An 18962-nucleotide genomic window follows, 5' to 3' on the forward strand; every position below is an offset into this window, starting at 1 on the left:
AAACACAGTAGAACAGAAGGTCGTGAAATACCTACGGCCGAATGTTTTCTTTCTTTCTGCTTTCCGACCTTTGTAATTTAAATGTTATACAGAATAGAGCTGTCATCCCCAAACCAGATGAAGCCCAGTCACCTCATGAAGTAGCGGAAGGTCCAGTGGAATATATTACAACAAAAGTTCAGGCACAGCAACCTTTCTCAAGAAAAGGAAAAATGGCACCATTTATTAATGCCAATAAATGTGTGTCTGAAGCTGCAAGAACCAAAGATTTATTTTCATCCAAGAAAAGGAATTTTGAGGATATGCAGGAAATAGCTAAGAAGACAAAAGGTACTGTTGTAGCAGAACTTAATGTTATTTTAACTAACTTAAAAATCACATCTCAGCTTCGAGGACAATCACATGACCAATTTTAACAAAGACAAGTTCACACATGAATGTTATCAATCTTTTAAATCTGGAGAAAGAAGTAATAAATAGTTTTGTGATAGTATTAATAATACACTCCTTCCCTCACCATTATTCAAGAATCCCTGCCATAATAATGTGAACTCCAAATTTTACAAGTTACAAAAAAATCAGATTAATTTACATGCATCAGTGTACCAGTACACAGAGTGTATGGGAATTGGTCTACACCTCAGTCATAATTGATTCTAAATAAATTCTTTGTTTACAATATATTTAAGCATCCTGTTACACTCACACAATATATATGAGACAAACTCCATCTTAAGTGCAACAATTTAATTGTAGTTCTTTCTTCTTCCCTTCCTCCACACTACATGTTTCGGCCCTAAATGGCCATCATCAGGTGTGTATTCTTACGTAGCTGCTACACTGCCCATAGTTTAAAATTTAAAATCACCAGTCTTTCCTGTTGTATGTATGTATAAAATCTTTGTTAACCTACACGCGTCAATTTGATTTCTAAAATTGGCACTTTTTTAAAACTTCAATTCAAATTTGATTTTGATTCAGATTTTTACAGATTTTATCAAGTATTTGGTGGCAAAGAATGATAAAATTTGAATTTGTGGTTCTTGTCCATACAAGTTGTGGATGGACAGATAAACGTCCAAATCATATAATGGGTTCTATGGACAAAATTAATCTGAAACTGCTTACCATTTGCATTACTTTAACAGCATCACATCTCTACCATGTGATCACGGTTAGAATGCTGACATCTTGAAGTACCAATAAAATTAACCTTATAATAATTGTATTGTGTTGCATCATATTCTGTAGGACCAATGGAAATAGGTAATGCATAGTCACACATTGTATATTCTCACCAGTTAGTAAATATTGGTGACACTTTTCAACACATACAAGTCCTCCTCATGCCATCAAGTAATTGAAATATATTAGCAACAACTTTTTATATGATAGAAGAACATGCATTTAGAACACGTAATTCTGCATATTTTTAGATATGCCTATTCATGCTATGGTGGAACACTACATATGATTTTTAGTGTTATTGTCTTCAAAATTCAGAAAACCTAATTAGATTATATTTTACATGAATAATTTTGAATAGGCATCATGAAATTTTCTTGGTATTCAAAAATATGATCTTATAAAACATGGCTATATTACCTGTGGGAGTCGTTGTATGAAGAGACAACCACTAGTTGAACTGTCCTATAGGATTTATTGCAGCTGCACAGTATACACAGACGGATAACAACAATAGTGAACTGCTTGAAAACTGAACTAGAATTGTAGAACGGTAGAACTGTAACTGTAACTCAGTGTATCTTCTTATGTAGCCTAGAGTTGGACATATAGAAAACGGTTATGTAATAGGTACTGCAGTTACCAGACACCATGTCTACAAGTTCCCTAGCAACCGCTGTTTACTCGCTTTTGCCTAGCAACCGTTGTTTTCTCGTTGTTGCTAAGCAATGACGCTTGCGTTGTCACACTTGCTTGAATGTGGGCAGTTCCCACAGACCTAATTACTTCAATGAGCCATATTCTGCCTTCCTCATTCAGGTAGCTTTTGTTTTGTGTATATGTGAAAAATGATATTTTTGGACATTTATAACATTCAAACACACTTATTTTATGTAGTATTTGAGGTTCTCACAGCAGTGGTTATGAAGAGTTCTGCCTTCTGGGATATAGCGCTGTATAGTCTGTTGAAGTTCAACTGATGTTTTGGATTTAAGTGTTGCTTCCATCTTCAGGGTTAAAGAATAAGCCAAGCAAGAAGCCAGCATGAAACATGTAGCAGGGAGAGTTTATTCTTCGACTCTGAAGATGAAGGCAACATGGTCCTCTGAAACATCAGTTGACTTACAATGGACTACACAATGTTATAACCCAGAAGACTGAATTCTTGAAAGTTAATTTATGTATCTGCAGTACTTCACTTAATAATTGCTATTTCATATGCTAAAATCTGCATACAATAAAAGCATTTTATGTAAATCCTGAAGTTCTTCTATATTTTCACGTTCTTTGAATTCTTAAAATAAAAGTACTGTATTTGAAATTTGTAAAATTTTGCTGTTTATTCTTTGAATATTTTTGGAGTTATGTATCAATAAAAACAATATTTTGATTATCTGTAGGAAGATTAAGTTGATTTTCACAGTATTTAAGTTTTATATTTTATTTATTATTTCCCATTGAGTGAACTGAGGCCACAGCATAAGTCTGCCTCCTTTGGCCTCACAGTATAAAAGCAACATGATAACAACTTCCCTCATAATTTATAATAGAATCAAATACAGGTTGAAATCGTATGCCAATTCTTCATTCTTTTGTTGTGGTATTTAGTATGCATACTGAAATAATGTTTCTGCTGTTTACCATTAGTGGTCTCTCAAAATAAACCTCTGAGTTCAATAAGGCAGGCAATTTGCTGAGTAGATGGGTGACAATCAGATTCTAAAGAAGAGGTGTTTTCCATGGAGTTAGTTATTACAGCCCTTTACAGTTACATATTGAATTAAAAGTCATATAAGAGTCCACATATTATCATAGGGAGGTAACAGGTTCTTATAGCAATACCTGATTAAAATTATGTTTCCCTTTCTAGTTTAAATAATCTTACATATTTAATGATAGAATTTAATGAAATGTATGTGATGCAAGCATGCATATACTGTATGAAGCATTACTGTACTTTAAAAACAATGTGGTTTTTGGCATTCTTTGTAACACTAAGAGGTACAAGATATAGTCACCTATGTGCCAGCTGCTATTGCTAATTTGTAAAATACACTTTCAGGTCCCACATCTACCATGAAACCAAACCTACAATCCCTGCCAGTGCATCCCAAGAAACAGCAAACTCTTGAGGTGCAAGATCAGACAGATAGAAGCAATAAAGCAGAGATGAAACATGTATATGCATGTCAGAAATTTAAGACTACCTGTAAAGATAATAACAATGTTCCTGAGATGACGAAAGTGCAACAGAACCAGTCTACTAAGCCAAAAGACAATTCTTTGCAGAAGTCAGCTTTTAGTGAACACAAGGAGAAGATGGTGAATGATTCGTCTCAGTTAAGCCAGACCAATTCTTTACCGAATCAGAGTGGTAGCCACTCAAAGCCCAGCACCCAGTGTAGTCATCACTCTCAGGAGTGTGGTAATGTTTATAAAAAGAAACACGCCCACAACTGTAGTAAACGTACACAGGATAGCAATATTCATCAGGATACTATCACACAGAAGACTGGTTCCCAGAGTCAGTGCTCTCAGACCGCTCTGAGTCAGCCAGGACCAGAATTATCACTGAAGGAGAGGCTGTTATGGCTTCAGAAGCGGCGTGATGTGGGATTATGGGTTCAATGTTCCCGTCCAGATTGTAACAAGTGGCGTTATTTACACGACATTCGTGATCCTGTTGAAATTCCTCCAGAATGGTTTTGTCAGATGAATTCAGGTAATTTTGTGCAATATACATGATAATTTTAGCTGGAGGCCAGGTATCAAATTATGGAAATACGTGCACTGTCCATCAGCCTCCTGTGTAATGGATATCACAATCCTGTTCCTTAGTAAAGTGACTGAGGGTAGCTCTAGAATCTGGTGCTTTACTCTTTAATGGCCTATTGAGGTATGAATTAATTAATTATGAAAGTTAGTATAACATGAGAAAATTCCTAAAATTTAAACAATGCATTTTTAGGGTTAAAATTATGAGTTATATTTTTTGTCAGATCATTAAATATTTCAAAAAGGGAAAGGAAAGGCCTTATATCAGAAAATGTGTTTATGTATATCCTCAGCACTGTTTTTAGTGCTTATAAACCAAGACACAGTGACAGACTGTCTGCCTAGTTGCCTCCCCTTGTAATTCCTTAAACAGAGTTTTCATATGTGATCATCAGATTAAGTTAAGTTAATGTCAGGTATAATGTCAGGCACTATATTGGATACTACTAGACCTGAACATTAATGATGCTTAAAATATCATGTTCTTGTGACTGCTTTTGTCCATGGGCACAGATTTCACAAATGAGCTGTCCAAATTCTCCAACTTATGGCCATCAACACATTATATTATTTTACTGTCATTTGTGTAGCTAATGCTGGGAAGTAAATAGGTAGGCTTTTTTAGGAAAGCAAAATAAGACAAGTCAAATTTCTGAAGACTATTATCTTCTGAGATATATAATCCAGTAGAATTTCACTGATATTTGGAGAAACATATTGCCTATATCTTCTGGATTAATGAGTAAGCCAATAGAAAAACTAGCAAGAAGCATGCAGCAAGCAAAATTAATCACATTCAGCCTTGTATTTCTGTCTGCATTTTTTTTTTTTTTGCTTTTCTTTAGTTCTTAAAGATCTGAGAGGAAATGATTGACATTAAATACAGTAATAATTGAACTTGGTCCACCACAGTCACAAGACAGCAACTAGCTGCCTGGGTTATGGCATAGCTAACCTGTGTGGTAGGTATTTTGGTGTATGTTTACTGTGTACTATGACTTTACTTTTCTCTACTTCAGACAATAAGTTCAACAGCTGTGCTCTTCCTGAAAAACCACCGACACCATTAGAAGAAGAAGATTTAATTCACAATGTCTACACAGCTGGCTCAATCGTATGGGGACGCCTTGCTGGCTTCCCTTGGTGGCCAGCAATTGTAGATGATGACCCTGATACTGAACAGTACTACTGGCTTAATGGTTTCTCTGATATTCCTGTGAGCATCACTGTGCACTAGCACACTTTTACTGCATGGTAACATTTGGTGGCATGATATTCATATCAAATTTCATAACATTCTGTACCGTTGGTTGAGAAATCATTAGGGAAGAAGGGCATAAAGACCTGATAATATTGTGACATGTCTAACCGTTGCTGGGCAACGGGAGGTGGAACAAGTTACCACGAAGACAGACCCTTGATAAATGGTCGGTTGCCAGGCTACACAGCAGTAAGGAAAGCTGTGTTTCTCCATGCCGTGCCGAGTAGAGCTGAAGTGAGTCGAGCCGAGCCAAAGCACGGTGATTGCTATGCAGCAATAAAGAACTCTTGGCAGCATTGCGCAGCAACACCTGTAAACACAGCGATTACTCAACCGGGGAGCAAGGCTCATTTTCCGTTGTCTGGCTGAGGGTTTATAAGAGAACTGCACTGCCTAAGAAGTCAGTTGAATTGTAGAAGTTGCCGAGTCAGTTGCAGTCTAGCATTCGCCGGAGTGAGTTGAAGTCCATTGTTATTGAGTTGTATCGAGTGAATGGCAGTGACTCCAGCAGGAGAAGTAATTGTGATACTGCCGATAGCAGTAATTGTAATTGTGAATTGTGTGAGTGTAAGCGCGAATGTGCAACAAATTCACTTGATCCAAGATGGCATAAAGTTATCTGTTGCGTGACCTACCCAAAACGTGACAATATCATAAGCCTATAACTCCTAAGAAAATTAGAAAAAAATTGGTTATAAATCATTAATTGAATGATTTCTGTCTATATATAGTTGTCAGGCAATATCATATGATAATCCTCAATATGTGTGATGTCATTTTCCTGTTCATGACATCATATATATACACTGGTTTTGTATTAACTGTGTGTTTATTTAAATGGCTGTTTCGATGATATTAATATTTTCAGACTCATTATAACGTTGCATTCTTTGATGAAAAAGAAGTGACACGTGCTTGGCTCACACCTGGTGCAATGAGACCTTTCACAGGCAATGACAACTCCAAAGAATTCAAGAAAGTAAGTTCTCCATATTCCCATAAAAATGATTAACTGTTTAAATCCACAGTTAGTAAAGAGAACTACATCACACACATTGTGTTAGCCAGAAATTTATCAATTCATTATAGAATTTTAATGTCACTGCAATATTAATTCATCCCTGGATATACTATATACGTACAAACATATTATTTCCTTATATTAACACTAATTCTTCATTCATATTGTTTTTTTGCTATGGAATATCTTGAAATATATAATCAGTGATGATCAGCAGGCTGTTCCATCATTAACGGTTAATGGTTCAATGGAAGTTGCCTGAACAGTCATTAATTGTCATCTTCTAAATTAATATCTGCTTGATTTATTCATCTTTAGACTCTGTACTATGCCACAAATATCCCACAAGCACGTTAGTGGAGACTGACATTGAGAGTCTCAACCTAAAATATGACTGAGCGAATTTATCAGGTAGATAGTTTATATTTATGCATACCTGAGTTTATTTATAATCCATATATATCATTTCAGTAGCATGACTAATTCTTGCTTTTGTAACAATTCTCTATGTAACAGTGCCATAAAGTGAATGTGAGTATACAAATGCATGATTAATAGTGATGGTGACTGATGTCAACAGTGTGTGGCTGCGTTAACATAATGTCTGTCCATCACGAATCCACTTTGGCCTTCATTAATCATTAAGAATACAATGTTGTTGCATTGCTTGTTTCTTCCTCTTTCAGTGTTTAGCAATTTTCATTATCTGTTTTACAATTTTATCTTTCATTCTTTTTCTGACAGACAATAGCACATGGGATGGATTATGCTAAAAGACTTCAAGTCGCTAGGTTGCAAGCACAGAAAGCCCTGCTTATGACTACTGCTGAACGTCTGAGGACTTTCGGTTTTCTTGCTCGCTACAAAGGACCAATTGGTTCCATCAAGAAGAAGAAGCAGCAGCAGCAAGATATAAAAAAACATGGCAAGTTGTTATAATCATTCATCCTGTGTTAGCCCCTTCTGTACTGAGTTCTTTTGAATCCTCCAGTATACTGTGACAGCTGTTAGACAGTAGGTGAGGAGTTGGAATAGTGTAGTTGGTACGGCAACAGGCTGGGCGACCGAGGAGTCAGAGTTCAAATCCTGGTAGGATCAAGAATTTCCTCTTCTCCACATCATGCAGACTGGCTCTGGGTTCCATCAAACCTCCTATCCAATGGGTACCCCGGGCTCTTTCTCTGGTGGTAAAGAGGCCAGAGCATGAATCTAACAACTCACCTACAGCTAATGCCGAGGTCAAAAAATATGGGTCTATACATCTACTCCCGCATAAGCCTTTTTGGTGTAGTGCTTAATTAGTTACACATAGGGACAATTTTACGTTTTTGTTAGACAGTATACGTTAGCTACTCTGATGGATGTGAAATGCCACTAAATGAAAATTCAAACAGGTTCATTTGCTGAACAACACATGTGTGTCACATGTTAGTATTATGCTAGCTTCTGGTCATTTAAGTTGAAATATTTTAATTCTATAAAGGTATTTTAAGTAAAAAGAATCAAATACCATGTCTGTAGACTAAACTAAAATGTCTTCCTTTCCTTTTATATAGTCTAGCTACTGTAAAGTCAGAAACAGTTTAGAAAACAAAGAATAGCAGAAATCTTTCACTGATATAATAAAATCTTTCAAAGACATTCAAGCAAACAAGCAAACTTAAACTGGTCTGTAAGATTAAGGATGTATTGTAGAACTCAAAGTTTGTGTTCAAATTGTTTTAATTGTATTTACATTTCTACAGCTGGAAATGAAGGCACATATTCTCAGAACACTAATGAATATGAAAAACTGGATGCATACAGAAACCTTCAAGAAGGTAATTATTACACTGTTATATGTGACTTCTGATAAGAATCATTAGAGAAATTCTGAAGAAGAAAAAGATAAATCCATGGTCATATGTATTAATGTCATGTGCATGTGTGCGTGGGTGTGTTTTTTCTCAGTCGGTACACATGCTGACAGACAACTGATGTATACAGGCAGACAAGTCAGAAGTAACACATTTCTTGGTGAATTTTATGTTTAGACCTTGAGACTAAAACAAAGCATGAGAGTGTGAACAAATATATTTTAGAAAAATGTTTTGACCTAAGAAGTATATAAAGCATCATTAAGTAAACAAAGAAATATGTTTACAAAATACCGTGATATATATATATATATATATATATATATATATATGCAAACGAATTNGCAAAATTGATAAAAAAAACTACTGAATGTTTATCAAAATAAAGTAAAATTATACTAGCATTCACATTGAAAGATCATGTTATAAGTACTCTGTTGAAGTTAGTGTATAAATTGTATGGACAAAGATGGATCCATGATTCTACGGCATAGCGTATATTATGGTAAAAATAAGGTTATAATTCATTGTCATGATTTTTAATTATGTGTTACTTTGTGTTATTGCAGAGGAAGAGAAACAAAAGCCTAAAAGGAAGAGAGTGAAACAATTCAACATTATAAAGCCTTATGTAAAGAAAATAAAGGGACAACCAGCGAATAATGAAGGAAACAATGTATCTGAAGCCACTGATAACATTTCTAAAATTGAAAATAACAATGTTCAAGAAAACAATTCTTCCCACAGACCAAATCAGACTAGTTTCAATAGTTCTCTCTATACTCAGGAACTAAGCAGCCAGGAGAGTGAAAATTTTAATAAGGAACCCTTTACTGATGCTAGAAGCAAATCAATGGAATTTGAATCAACGAATGAAACAAGCCAAAATGCCCCATCACCAACCAAGGCAGAAAATGTGTCCTTACCAAAATGTATACAGCCTAGTACAAATAATGAAAGACAGGAGGCAACAAATGAAATGCAAATACCTCAAGATTATGGGAGTGAGACACAGTTTAGAGTTGCTTCCAAGCAAAGTGAAGATACAATAAATTGTTCACAGGATTTCTTCTTATCTCAGGTTGGACCCATTGAACAGAATATGTTACAGAAAAAGAAAGTAGGTACTTACAGTGGTACCGCAGATGTTCAAGGGTTAAACAAATCGTCCTTATCTGGCCAAGCTAACTGCAGAAATGTGAATGCTCCTTGTGAAAAAAATAAAGCAAGTGAAATCACAGTTGACAGCTGCATGGCTACATTAGGGGAGACAAGTGGAATGGGACAAATAAGAGCAACAAATTCTCCAATTAAAGTTGTAGAAGAGGATACAGCTAACATGTTAGGATCTTGTGGAGATTTTCCTGATGATACAGCTATGACAGAAATTGACATTTCAATACAGTCCATTCTGCAGCATGATATAAGCAACTTAAGCACAAGTATTGCTCCCACAGGCTCACATTCAAACTGTTCTGACAAGGTGCCACTTGTTCCTAACAGTCAGTTTGAAACTCCCTCTACCAAAGAAGGTCAATTAGTTGATCAAAATTGTGATGCAGTTGTACCAGAGCTGAATATTGATGATTTTGATAACAATTCTTACAATTCAGTTGATTTTGAGGTAGAGGAGTAATTTCATTATTATAAAGGGGTTTGAGTATTTAATGCTGTGACTTTAAGTTTTCTGTAAATCCTGTAATGTTGTACTCTAATTTGTGTCCCTAATATTGTACTTTAATTTGTGTTTCATGACATCATTTTCAGTAACTCCTTCAACTAAACTAGTTTAGTTAGACTTTTTTAAACATTACATTTTCATTTGCATTTCATGGTATTACTTTTACTAACTCCTTGAAGCTGATCAGTTTATTCATCAATATAATTAATTGTTCAGTAAACAGTGTATTTTAATTTGTATTTCAAGACTCCATTTTTAGCAATTCCTTGAACTGAATCAGTTCAGTTAGGGCCGAGCGAATGTTCAGTAAACATCATATTTTAATTTGCATACCAGTGTATTATTTTTAGCATTTCCTTGAATCATTTGGGACTAAACGAATGTCTGATAAACATTGCATTTAAATTTGTATTTCAGGGTACTATTCTTAGTAACTCTTTGAAGTAAATCACTTTAGTTAAAACTAGTTAAGGGTTCACAAAATATTGCATTTTAATTAATATTTCAGGATACTCATTTTAGTAACTCTTCGATGTAAATCAGTTTAATTGAGACTAATTAAGAGTTCAGTAAACATATAATAATAATTTGTATTGAGGGTACTGTTTTTAAGAGTTCCTTGAAGTAAGTCAGTTTAGTCAGGACTAATTAAATGTCCAGTAAATAACATATTTTAATTTGCACTTCAAGGTCATGTTTTTTGTCATTCTCTGAAGTGAATCAGTTTTGTTAGGGCTAAGTGAGTGTTCATTAAATATCACATTTCAATTTGCATGTCAGGATATTCTTTTTAGCAATTCCTTGACACGAATCTGTTACGATTAATTGAGTGTCTATTAAATGTTGTATTTTAATTTGTATTTCTGGACACTCATTTCAGCAACTCTGTAAAGTAAATAATTACTTACTTATTAAGTGTTTAGTAAACTCTTGTCTTTAATTTGTATTGCTGGATATTATTTTTAATAATTCCTTGAAGAAACTCAATATAAAGCAGCTGGGTCTAGTTACGTGATCAATGGAATATCCAGATATTATTCTTAACATTTCAGTGTTAGTTTCCATTTCATATGAGTATAAGTCTTCAGAAGTGGGTTCTGTTTGTAATTCATCCAGTGAGAGTTTGGTTATATACCACAAAATTAATACATTTTTATTTGTGTTACAACATAAGAGGTCAGTATTAAATGCTGATTACATTAGTAATTTTTCAGTAATATCTTAAATAATATTTTGTTATTTAATACTCTGTTTTGTATGTTTCTTGTTGAATATAAGCTATGATATCAGTTCTTTAGTGTCTCAAAAATTAAAGGATCCTATAAAAGTTATAGGAAAGCACATGTAGGTTTACAGATGAGTATTAGTTGTTGTTTGCAATGTTCTTCTGCAAAAGTTGTATTTTATAAATGAAGCAGTACACACATTCAAGTAGCATAATTAATTTTGTGTGATATCTCAATAAAGAAAAATAACATATTTTATGGAGTACTTACTTACTTACTCATAGAGCTGAGCCCTTCTGGAGGAGCCGCCAATTCTGCAGCTACTCAAGAATTTCCCAGCATTTTATGGAACCCGAAGGTTCATTACCATGTTCACAAGAGCCCTCCACTGGTCCCTATCCTAAGCCAGATCTATCCAATCCATACCATCCAATCCTATCTCTCTAAGATCCATTTTAACATTGTCCAACCACCTACGCCTTGGTCTTCCCAGTGGTCTCTTTCCTTCTGGCTTCCCCACCAATATCCTATACTCATTCCTCGTCTCCCCCATATTTTAGGGAGTACATAATTTTAATGAATTCATAATAAAGAAGTTAATGTTACAGTAACAATGTGGATTTTTATCTGAGATCTAATTATGAGGCTAGTTATCATATGGGAGAATTTCAGTGATTTATTTAAATTTCTATATGTAAAGGCCTGTAAATCATATGTCATGGACAAATAATAAGTAGCTCTGAAAGGAATCTCAGGTGAATTCATATGAGATTATTTGGGATGAATTGCCGTTGGAGCAGGAATCTCCTCAGGTTTTTCTTTTTCCTGCTAATCATCATGCCACTATTGTTGCATACTCATCTCTTACTATCCCCTTCAGTTGGACCGCGCCACAGCTCAAGCGGTTAGTCGCCGGCTTCCCATCACGGCGGCCCGGGTTCGATCCCGGGTCTGGTCAAGTGGGATTTGTGGTGGACAAAGTGGCGCTGGGGCAGGTTTTCTCCAAGTACTTCGGTTTCCCCTGCCAATCTTCATTCCACCAATTGCTCCACAATCACCCTCACCTATCATCTGGGGCTGGTACAATAGGCCACAAGTGGCCGCAGTACAAGGGACTTAGTCCCACCCCACTAGCAATAAAAAAATCCCCTTCAGTTTGAGATTTTGACTGAGATTGGTCATGGTTTTCCGAAGTCCCTCTGTGCAAATGATGGGCAAAAAAAAAAAAAAAGTAAAGCTATCCCTGTAATAGGCCGTGAAGGCCCATAGGGTTGTGAGACGTTGAGAGTCCCACATTATCCAGACAATCGTCTCAAAGATGGCGGCCAGCCTTACTCACCGGCCGCACTTTACTCCCCCGGAAAATTATTTAATTAATTTCTGGTGCTCATTTCTGTTAGAGGCTGAGTCGGCCCCAGGGCCATAGTGCGGCTGGAAGGATTAGGTCAACCGAAAAAAATCCAATGACTTCATCGGGACTTAAACCCGCGACCTTCCGGCTTGGATGCATAGTGCCTCAACCAACTACGCTACCGCGTGCCCCCGCAAATGATGGGTTAGTACCTTAAAATTAAGCCATGGCTGCTGCCTTCTACATACTTTCCCGTTCATTATTCACTGTCATTTGATGACAAGCTACAAATAATCAATCAAAAAATAAACCATGTGGGTACCAGGTAGATAGGTAACTCAGTAGGTCATAACTACAATACAATACACCTCATTCCACAAATATCAGAGTTCGAACTTGTAATCATCCATCGCATTTGTTACTTTACGATGTTTTCATATGACACAGATGACGAAATAACTAGAGAAACAAAACTTCTCTGAACATTGAAAGGCAGCTGCTGCAAATGTAAGACAGTTTTGGAAAATTTTGCAAGTAGTAAATGTGAGCAGTTGAAACTTCTTTCTTCCTATCTTACATTATGAGCATAAATATTAAACTTTACTTCATACTTTAAATTATAATTATGCTAATCGGCATATTTCATAATACATCAGGACCAGTCTATTTGTGAGGGTATAGTAATCAATTTGCATGTTGTACTGCATTGTTCTGAGCACGAATTTGACCTTTTTAAAAATGCTTTCATGATAATTATGTATCTTGTGACATGTATTTATTTTGTAATATTGATGCTGCATTGTTTTTAATCAGGTTTATACCGAGTGTTCAGACAATTTCAAATGCAGGACTAATTGGCTGTACATGGATGGCGGCGTACCAACGGATTAATCTTTCGAACTTCGTCTAACAGATAGCGCAGAAATTTAGTTCTATTTGCACTCATAACCACACTGCCAAATCTGTGGTACTTGCTTCTGGAACTTCATTTTATTTTTCAATTTTTGGGTATGAAGGGAAGGCTTCTTTAAAAATATCACGATGGATTATATTTTACTACGTACGTCACAAATAAGCTATACAAGTTTCAAGCAGGAAGACTAATCTATACTTATAGTCACAAAGCCCAGTTTATTATTTAAGATGATATTCTCAAAATAACAGGGTTTAAGGGCTTGGATTGTGACCACAAAGCTCGGTGGCCGACAAAAATTAAAAATAAATTGCAAAACTTCTTATTGTATAATCATTAAACAAATTCTACGTGATGATGATGATGATGATTATTATTATTATTATCATCATCATCTGTTGTCACAGGTTTATTTCCTGGTATTCCTTTTCTTGAACCAGTTATGCACCTCACCACTCAGGCTTCAAGCTTCGCACTGTAGGCTCAGGATAGCTCAGTAGGTAAAGAGACAGGTTACAGGGTGGACGACCTGGGTAGAGGTGAAATTATTCTTTCCTCCAAAGCATCCAGGCCGGTTCTGGAGCCAACCCAGTCTCCTATCCAATGGGTACTGGAGGCTCTTTCCTTGGGGGTAAAGCTGCTGGGGCGCGAAGCTGACCACTCACCTCCATCTAGTACCGAGGTCAAGAATGGTCGCGCAATACCTCCACTCCCTCATACGTCTTCATGGCATAGTGCTTAGGTAATCAAACAAAGGGACAACTAACTGTAACTGTGCCTGCAAGTATTCTTTTATTGCTAGTGGGGTGAGACTAAGTCCCTTGTACTGTGGCCACTTCTGGCCTATTGTACCAGCCCCAGATGACAGGTGAGGGCGATTGTGGAGCAATTGGTGGAAGAAAGATTGGCGGGGAAACCCGAAGTACTCGGAGAAACCCTGCCCCAGGGCCACTGTGCCCACCACAAATCCCACTTGACCAGACCCGGGATCGAACCCGGGCCGCCGCAGTGGGAAATCAGTGACTATGAGCTATGTCACGGCCCCCTGCAAGTAATACTTCATGTTATTAATGTGGAAGAGACGCTATGTTCATTCACTCTGAACATTTGCAATTAGAATGTAATCACGACGTTATATGAAATAACTCTTAAGTCGTCAGAGGGCCAGCATGGAAAAAAGAAAAAGCGATATAGACACGCGAATGAAGAAATGGGATTTTTGTGACGTGAAATCTCGAATGGGAGTAGCTGCTTGTCAGAGATGGCTAGTTTATTCATACTCCACTGTCCATCTTAATAGTGAAACAGTTCTCAACCTCCTTGTTGCTCTTATATCATTAATATACAGATTGCTAGAATAAAATAAAAAGTTTCGTGGATCAATTATGACACCTACTGGTCTTGTAATGTTTTACTCTATATGATAAGGCTAGTAGGAATAATTCATTCATTCATTCATCCATCCATCAATGGTTCCACATCCATTTTTGGGCCCTGGTGTCTTCTTCCGTTTCGTTACTTTTTTTTTTCGCAGGCAGTAGGATTCCTTGGATAAGTGATCAACCCGTCGCAAGACCGCTACCTACACACAGGACAAAACATACACAGAATAAACGCATAGACATCTATGCCTTGAGTGGAATTCGAACCCACGATCCCAGCGTTCGAGCGAGAGCAGGCAGTTCACGCCTTATACCGCACGACCACTGTGATATAGAGTAGGAATAATACATCAATATAATATATATTTAGTTATCCATTTTTGTGCCTAATTTCAAGTTACTTCAACTTATCAATAGAACCCGACAATTCATTTATTTTTTGATATGTTTGAAACTGTTTACATGTGAATGTGACACAGAATATGCAGCTATAGACGTATATGTTCTATCTCTTTACAGCATACGACATACCTAGCTCTAATGGTTCGTTAGTTATCAGCTTTAAACATAATGAAAAAAAAAGGCAAACAAAAATAGAAGCTACCCCTGCAACAGGCCGCAGAGGCCCATAGGGTTGTGAGACGTCGAGGCTCCAACATTTTCTAGAAACTCGACTCATAGATGGCGGTAAGGTTGTCAATCTTACACACCGGCCGCTCTTTACCCGCAGGAAGATTCCTCGTACTCACTTCTGTTAGAGGCTGAGCCGACGCCAGGGCCACAGTATGGCTGGAAGGATTAAGTCAATTGAAAAATCCAATGATGTCATCGGGATTCGAACCCGTAACCATCCAGCTTCTAGCATAGTGCCCTCTTTAAACCGAAAGTAGAAAGAACATTTCGTATGACATGGGTACATATTTTTACATTTTAAAACAACCTTAAAAAGCTTCATATTCCTTTCAATATGTATTAGCAAATAAAACTTCAAGACCGCAAAATAACTGGAGCTTAGTATCGTTACCAACTCGGAAATTTGCATGATGACTGTGTTTGTTAAGAACATCACAACGGTGAGATAGTTTCTGAATAAAAAATAATGAATATCTCTCATTATGACAACCAGTCGCCTAAAGACGAGAGTAGAGCTAACTTCCGAAACGTCGGAAAGTCTAATGGTTAGCGTACTACTCTAATATTCCAAAGACTCCTAGTCTCATCCCAATCGTCTCTGCTAATATTATATTAGAAATTAGTATATATCTGTCAATGTAACAACAGTCCTCTCCAGAGTCGTGTATATCAAACTTATCACTCGTAGTAGGCGACGTCCAGCATAAATTAATACTGTACACTGTCACACAAAACTTTGTTTCTACAGATGCAGCCATTTCCGTCATGCATGGCCGGCCTTACACGGTTGATGGTCTTTGCGAATGAAACAGGTGGTGAAATTAACTACATCTGTGGAAATAAAGCTTCTGTGACGGTGTTACAGTATTCGATCATTTACAAGTGCATATACGGGGCACGCGGTAGCATAGTTGGTTGAGGGTCTATGCTACAAGCTGGAAGGTCGCGACTTCGAGTCCGAATGAGGTGGATTTTTTCAATTTATCTAATCCTTCCAGCCGCAGTATGGCCCTGGGTTCGACTCAGCCTCAACAGAAATGAGTAACGCAGGAGCTGCTCAGGGATCATTAAACCGCGGCTTCACTCTAGGTTTAATGTGATGATGATTGATTTATTCTTAGGTTATTTAACGACGATCTTCCATCTGCAAGGATTTTAGAATGGAATGAAATCCGATCATAAACGATGGTAAGAATTTGAAAAGAGGCGGTGCGGCATAATTAAACTTAATATTCTGCCATTCGAATGGGAGCACTGAAAACGAAAACACGAAAACCTCACTGTAAATAACAGCCTTCCCAAGAGTCGAACCCGTTACTTCTTATTAGTCTAGGGTGTTACCACTATGCCAATCTGCCAATAGATGGTAGTTAGTTTAGATATATGTATAATATGCAGAAATTTCATTATGGACTTCCAAAAATTAGCCACGGACAGACGTCGATCCATGGACCAACGGATGGAACCGATAAATCAGAATACTAGTAAACTGAAAAATGATATGGAATAGCCCTATCGATTGGGTCCAACTGAGTAGATTTTACCTGCAGACGGAGACAGAATCCAGTCTCCGAAACGTGGTGTTTTGAAAAATATATAGGAAGGTGTTTTAGATAAAGGCAGAACGATGGATAGTGTCCAGAAAACATAATATTTCTAGTGAAATTACTTATTAGTACTTGTTAGTTGCATTACGGTGCAAGAAATATTGTTTATTGTCTTGTATGTACTGCGAAGGAAGTAAACGCCTCTTTAATAGAGTCGCCACTGATTAGGAAGAAGGGAGAAAAAAATCTAAAAATAACTTTTATCTTTCTTTCTCTCTCGCTCTCTCGATCTTGCACAACCTGTTCAGAGTCTCCCCTTAAGCCGTGCTGCTACACGGACACATCCTCTGCAAGGCACCTCACCCGGGTTAGGCGCACACCAGCGCGAAAACAGCCACTGACCCTGTGAGCCTTAAATTTAACTGAAAATGTTGCAACGTTTTCGCACGTACGTAAGAATTCGAGACGCTAAATTCTGGCAATGTATTTGCTTTTTTGCGCTCTAGCGCAAAATGAACGTTTTAGGAGAGATGGATCAGGTCTGACCCTCGGACTTGTTCCAGTTAAGAATTAGTAAGTTCTGTAACTACGAATCTTGTAGACTCCTTGAACGGAGGGTCGGCCCTTGAACTTCCTTCCACATCACTCGAGCTCTTCACCACTCACAGATCCGGTGCCATGTATGTCATGAAGTTGGCGAGAATATTTAAATAACCTCAGAAACAAACAAACAAACAAATGTGCAGATAAACAAACAACAAGCTTACAACAACGCAATTCCGCTAGTACGTTGTGGTTACAGGATATATTCACATCACATAATTATAGAGGATATATCTTGTTTTACCTATGGGTTGTCCTAGCTTTAATTGGACCAAATTTAACAGTGCTACCACTGCTACTAAGGGGCACGCAGAAGCGTAGTTGGTTGAGGCACTATGCTGCAAGCCGGAAGGTCGCGGGATCGAATCCCGATGAGGTAATTCGATTTCTCAATTGACCTAATTCTTCCAGCCGCACTATGGCCCTAGGGTTGACTCAGCCTCTAACAGAAATGAGTATCAGGAATCTTCCTGGGGCTAAGGGCGGCCGGCGGGTAAGGCTAACAAATTTACCGCCATCTAAGAGCCGAATGTCTAGATGTGGGAACCTCGACGGCTCACAACCCTATGGGCCTTCACGGCCTGTTACAGGGATAGATTGGATTGAACTGAATTGTTAAGAAGCCCCGTTTTTTTATGGCTCAGCTGCTTTTAGTCTAGGAGACATGACTAAGGAACAATCTACACCAAAGACACAACATACGACATGACATGCAAAAGTGCAAACATGACAGACACTACTTGATTGAAATATTTGTTGTGTTGCATGTTTTGCCGTGTCTTGTGCATTTTCGGTGTAGACAGTACCTAATAGCGACACAGCAAGACATCATTTACTGGAAGTGCTGAATAACCAGCCAATTTTTGCGCCTGGAATGTTCACAACTTCTTAGATCTTGGGCCAATGGCTTAAGAAACGATATCAAACCGGATTAACCAGTGCCAGAATGTTCATGCACTCCAGGTCACAGGGCTTGTTGACCGTAGATTCCTTCTGGGTTTAGTTCAGCATCGTGGAACACCTGTGTTACCTTAGTCGATACAACGAGCCATCAGTATGATTAGAAATTAGCAAATAACAGTGTTAAAAATAATTCTAAATCGATACAGGTCCGAGGGTCTAATCCGTGACATCTGAAGAGGGATAGGCACACAATTTTAAAATGGGAAGGCATTCCATTGTTTCTCTTCATTTTCCTGTTGAACCCGTGATCACCTTGCAATGTGATACTTCGGGATCTAAGCCTCACATGCTGCAGTTCAAGGCCCTTTCACACCTTCACCTTCAAAACAAGGCAAACTGGTTTGTAAATAAACAGTCTCATTGTTAACTGAACAATCTCTTAACATCGCATTGCCCAACCATTCATAAGTGCAATGAAGTGTAATTTCGCCTGATGCATTTCTACTGAACTTAATTAGAACGTAACTGGGAGCTCATGTATTTCGGTCGGCATGTTTAACTCCGAAAGCGTTGAAGTTTTCAATAATATGTTAGAATTTACTTCGATGCTTACTGCTGAACTGTT

The 18962-nt window shown here is 37.4% G+C and overlaps 1 protein-coding gene across 2 annotated transcripts in view; it reads left to right on the forward strand.

Moving 5' to 3' along the window:
* The window catches only part of LOC111873550, a 21683-nt gene extending 10425 nt beyond the window's left edge, over positions 1–11258 (forward strand). For both annotated transcript variants that reach the window (XM_023868343.2, XM_033755114.1), the window contains exons 5-11: positions 93–330; positions 3248–3907; positions 4980–5176; positions 6090–6200; positions 6987–7167; positions 7988–8062; positions 8668–11258. In XM_023868343.2, coding sequence (XP_023724111.1) covers positions 93–330; positions 3248–3907; positions 4980–5176; positions 6090–6200; positions 6987–7167; positions 7988–8062; positions 8668–9734 — 2529 coding nt within the window. In that variant the 3' untranslated portion in view covers positions 9735–11258. The remainder of the gene's footprint in view (positions 1–92; positions 331–3247; positions 3908–4979; positions 5177–6089; positions 6201–6986; positions 7168–7987; positions 8063–8667) is intronic.
* The last annotated feature ends 7704 nt before the right edge of the window (positions 11259–18962 follow it).

Source organism: Cryptotermes secundus, unplaced genomic scaffold, assembly GCF_002891405.2.
Source record: "Cryptotermes secundus unplaced genomic scaffold, Csec_1.0 scaffold445, whole genome shotgun sequence".
NCBI classification, from domain to species: Eukaryota; Metazoa; Arthropoda; class Insecta; order Blattodea; family Kalotermitidae; genus Cryptotermes; species Cryptotermes secundus.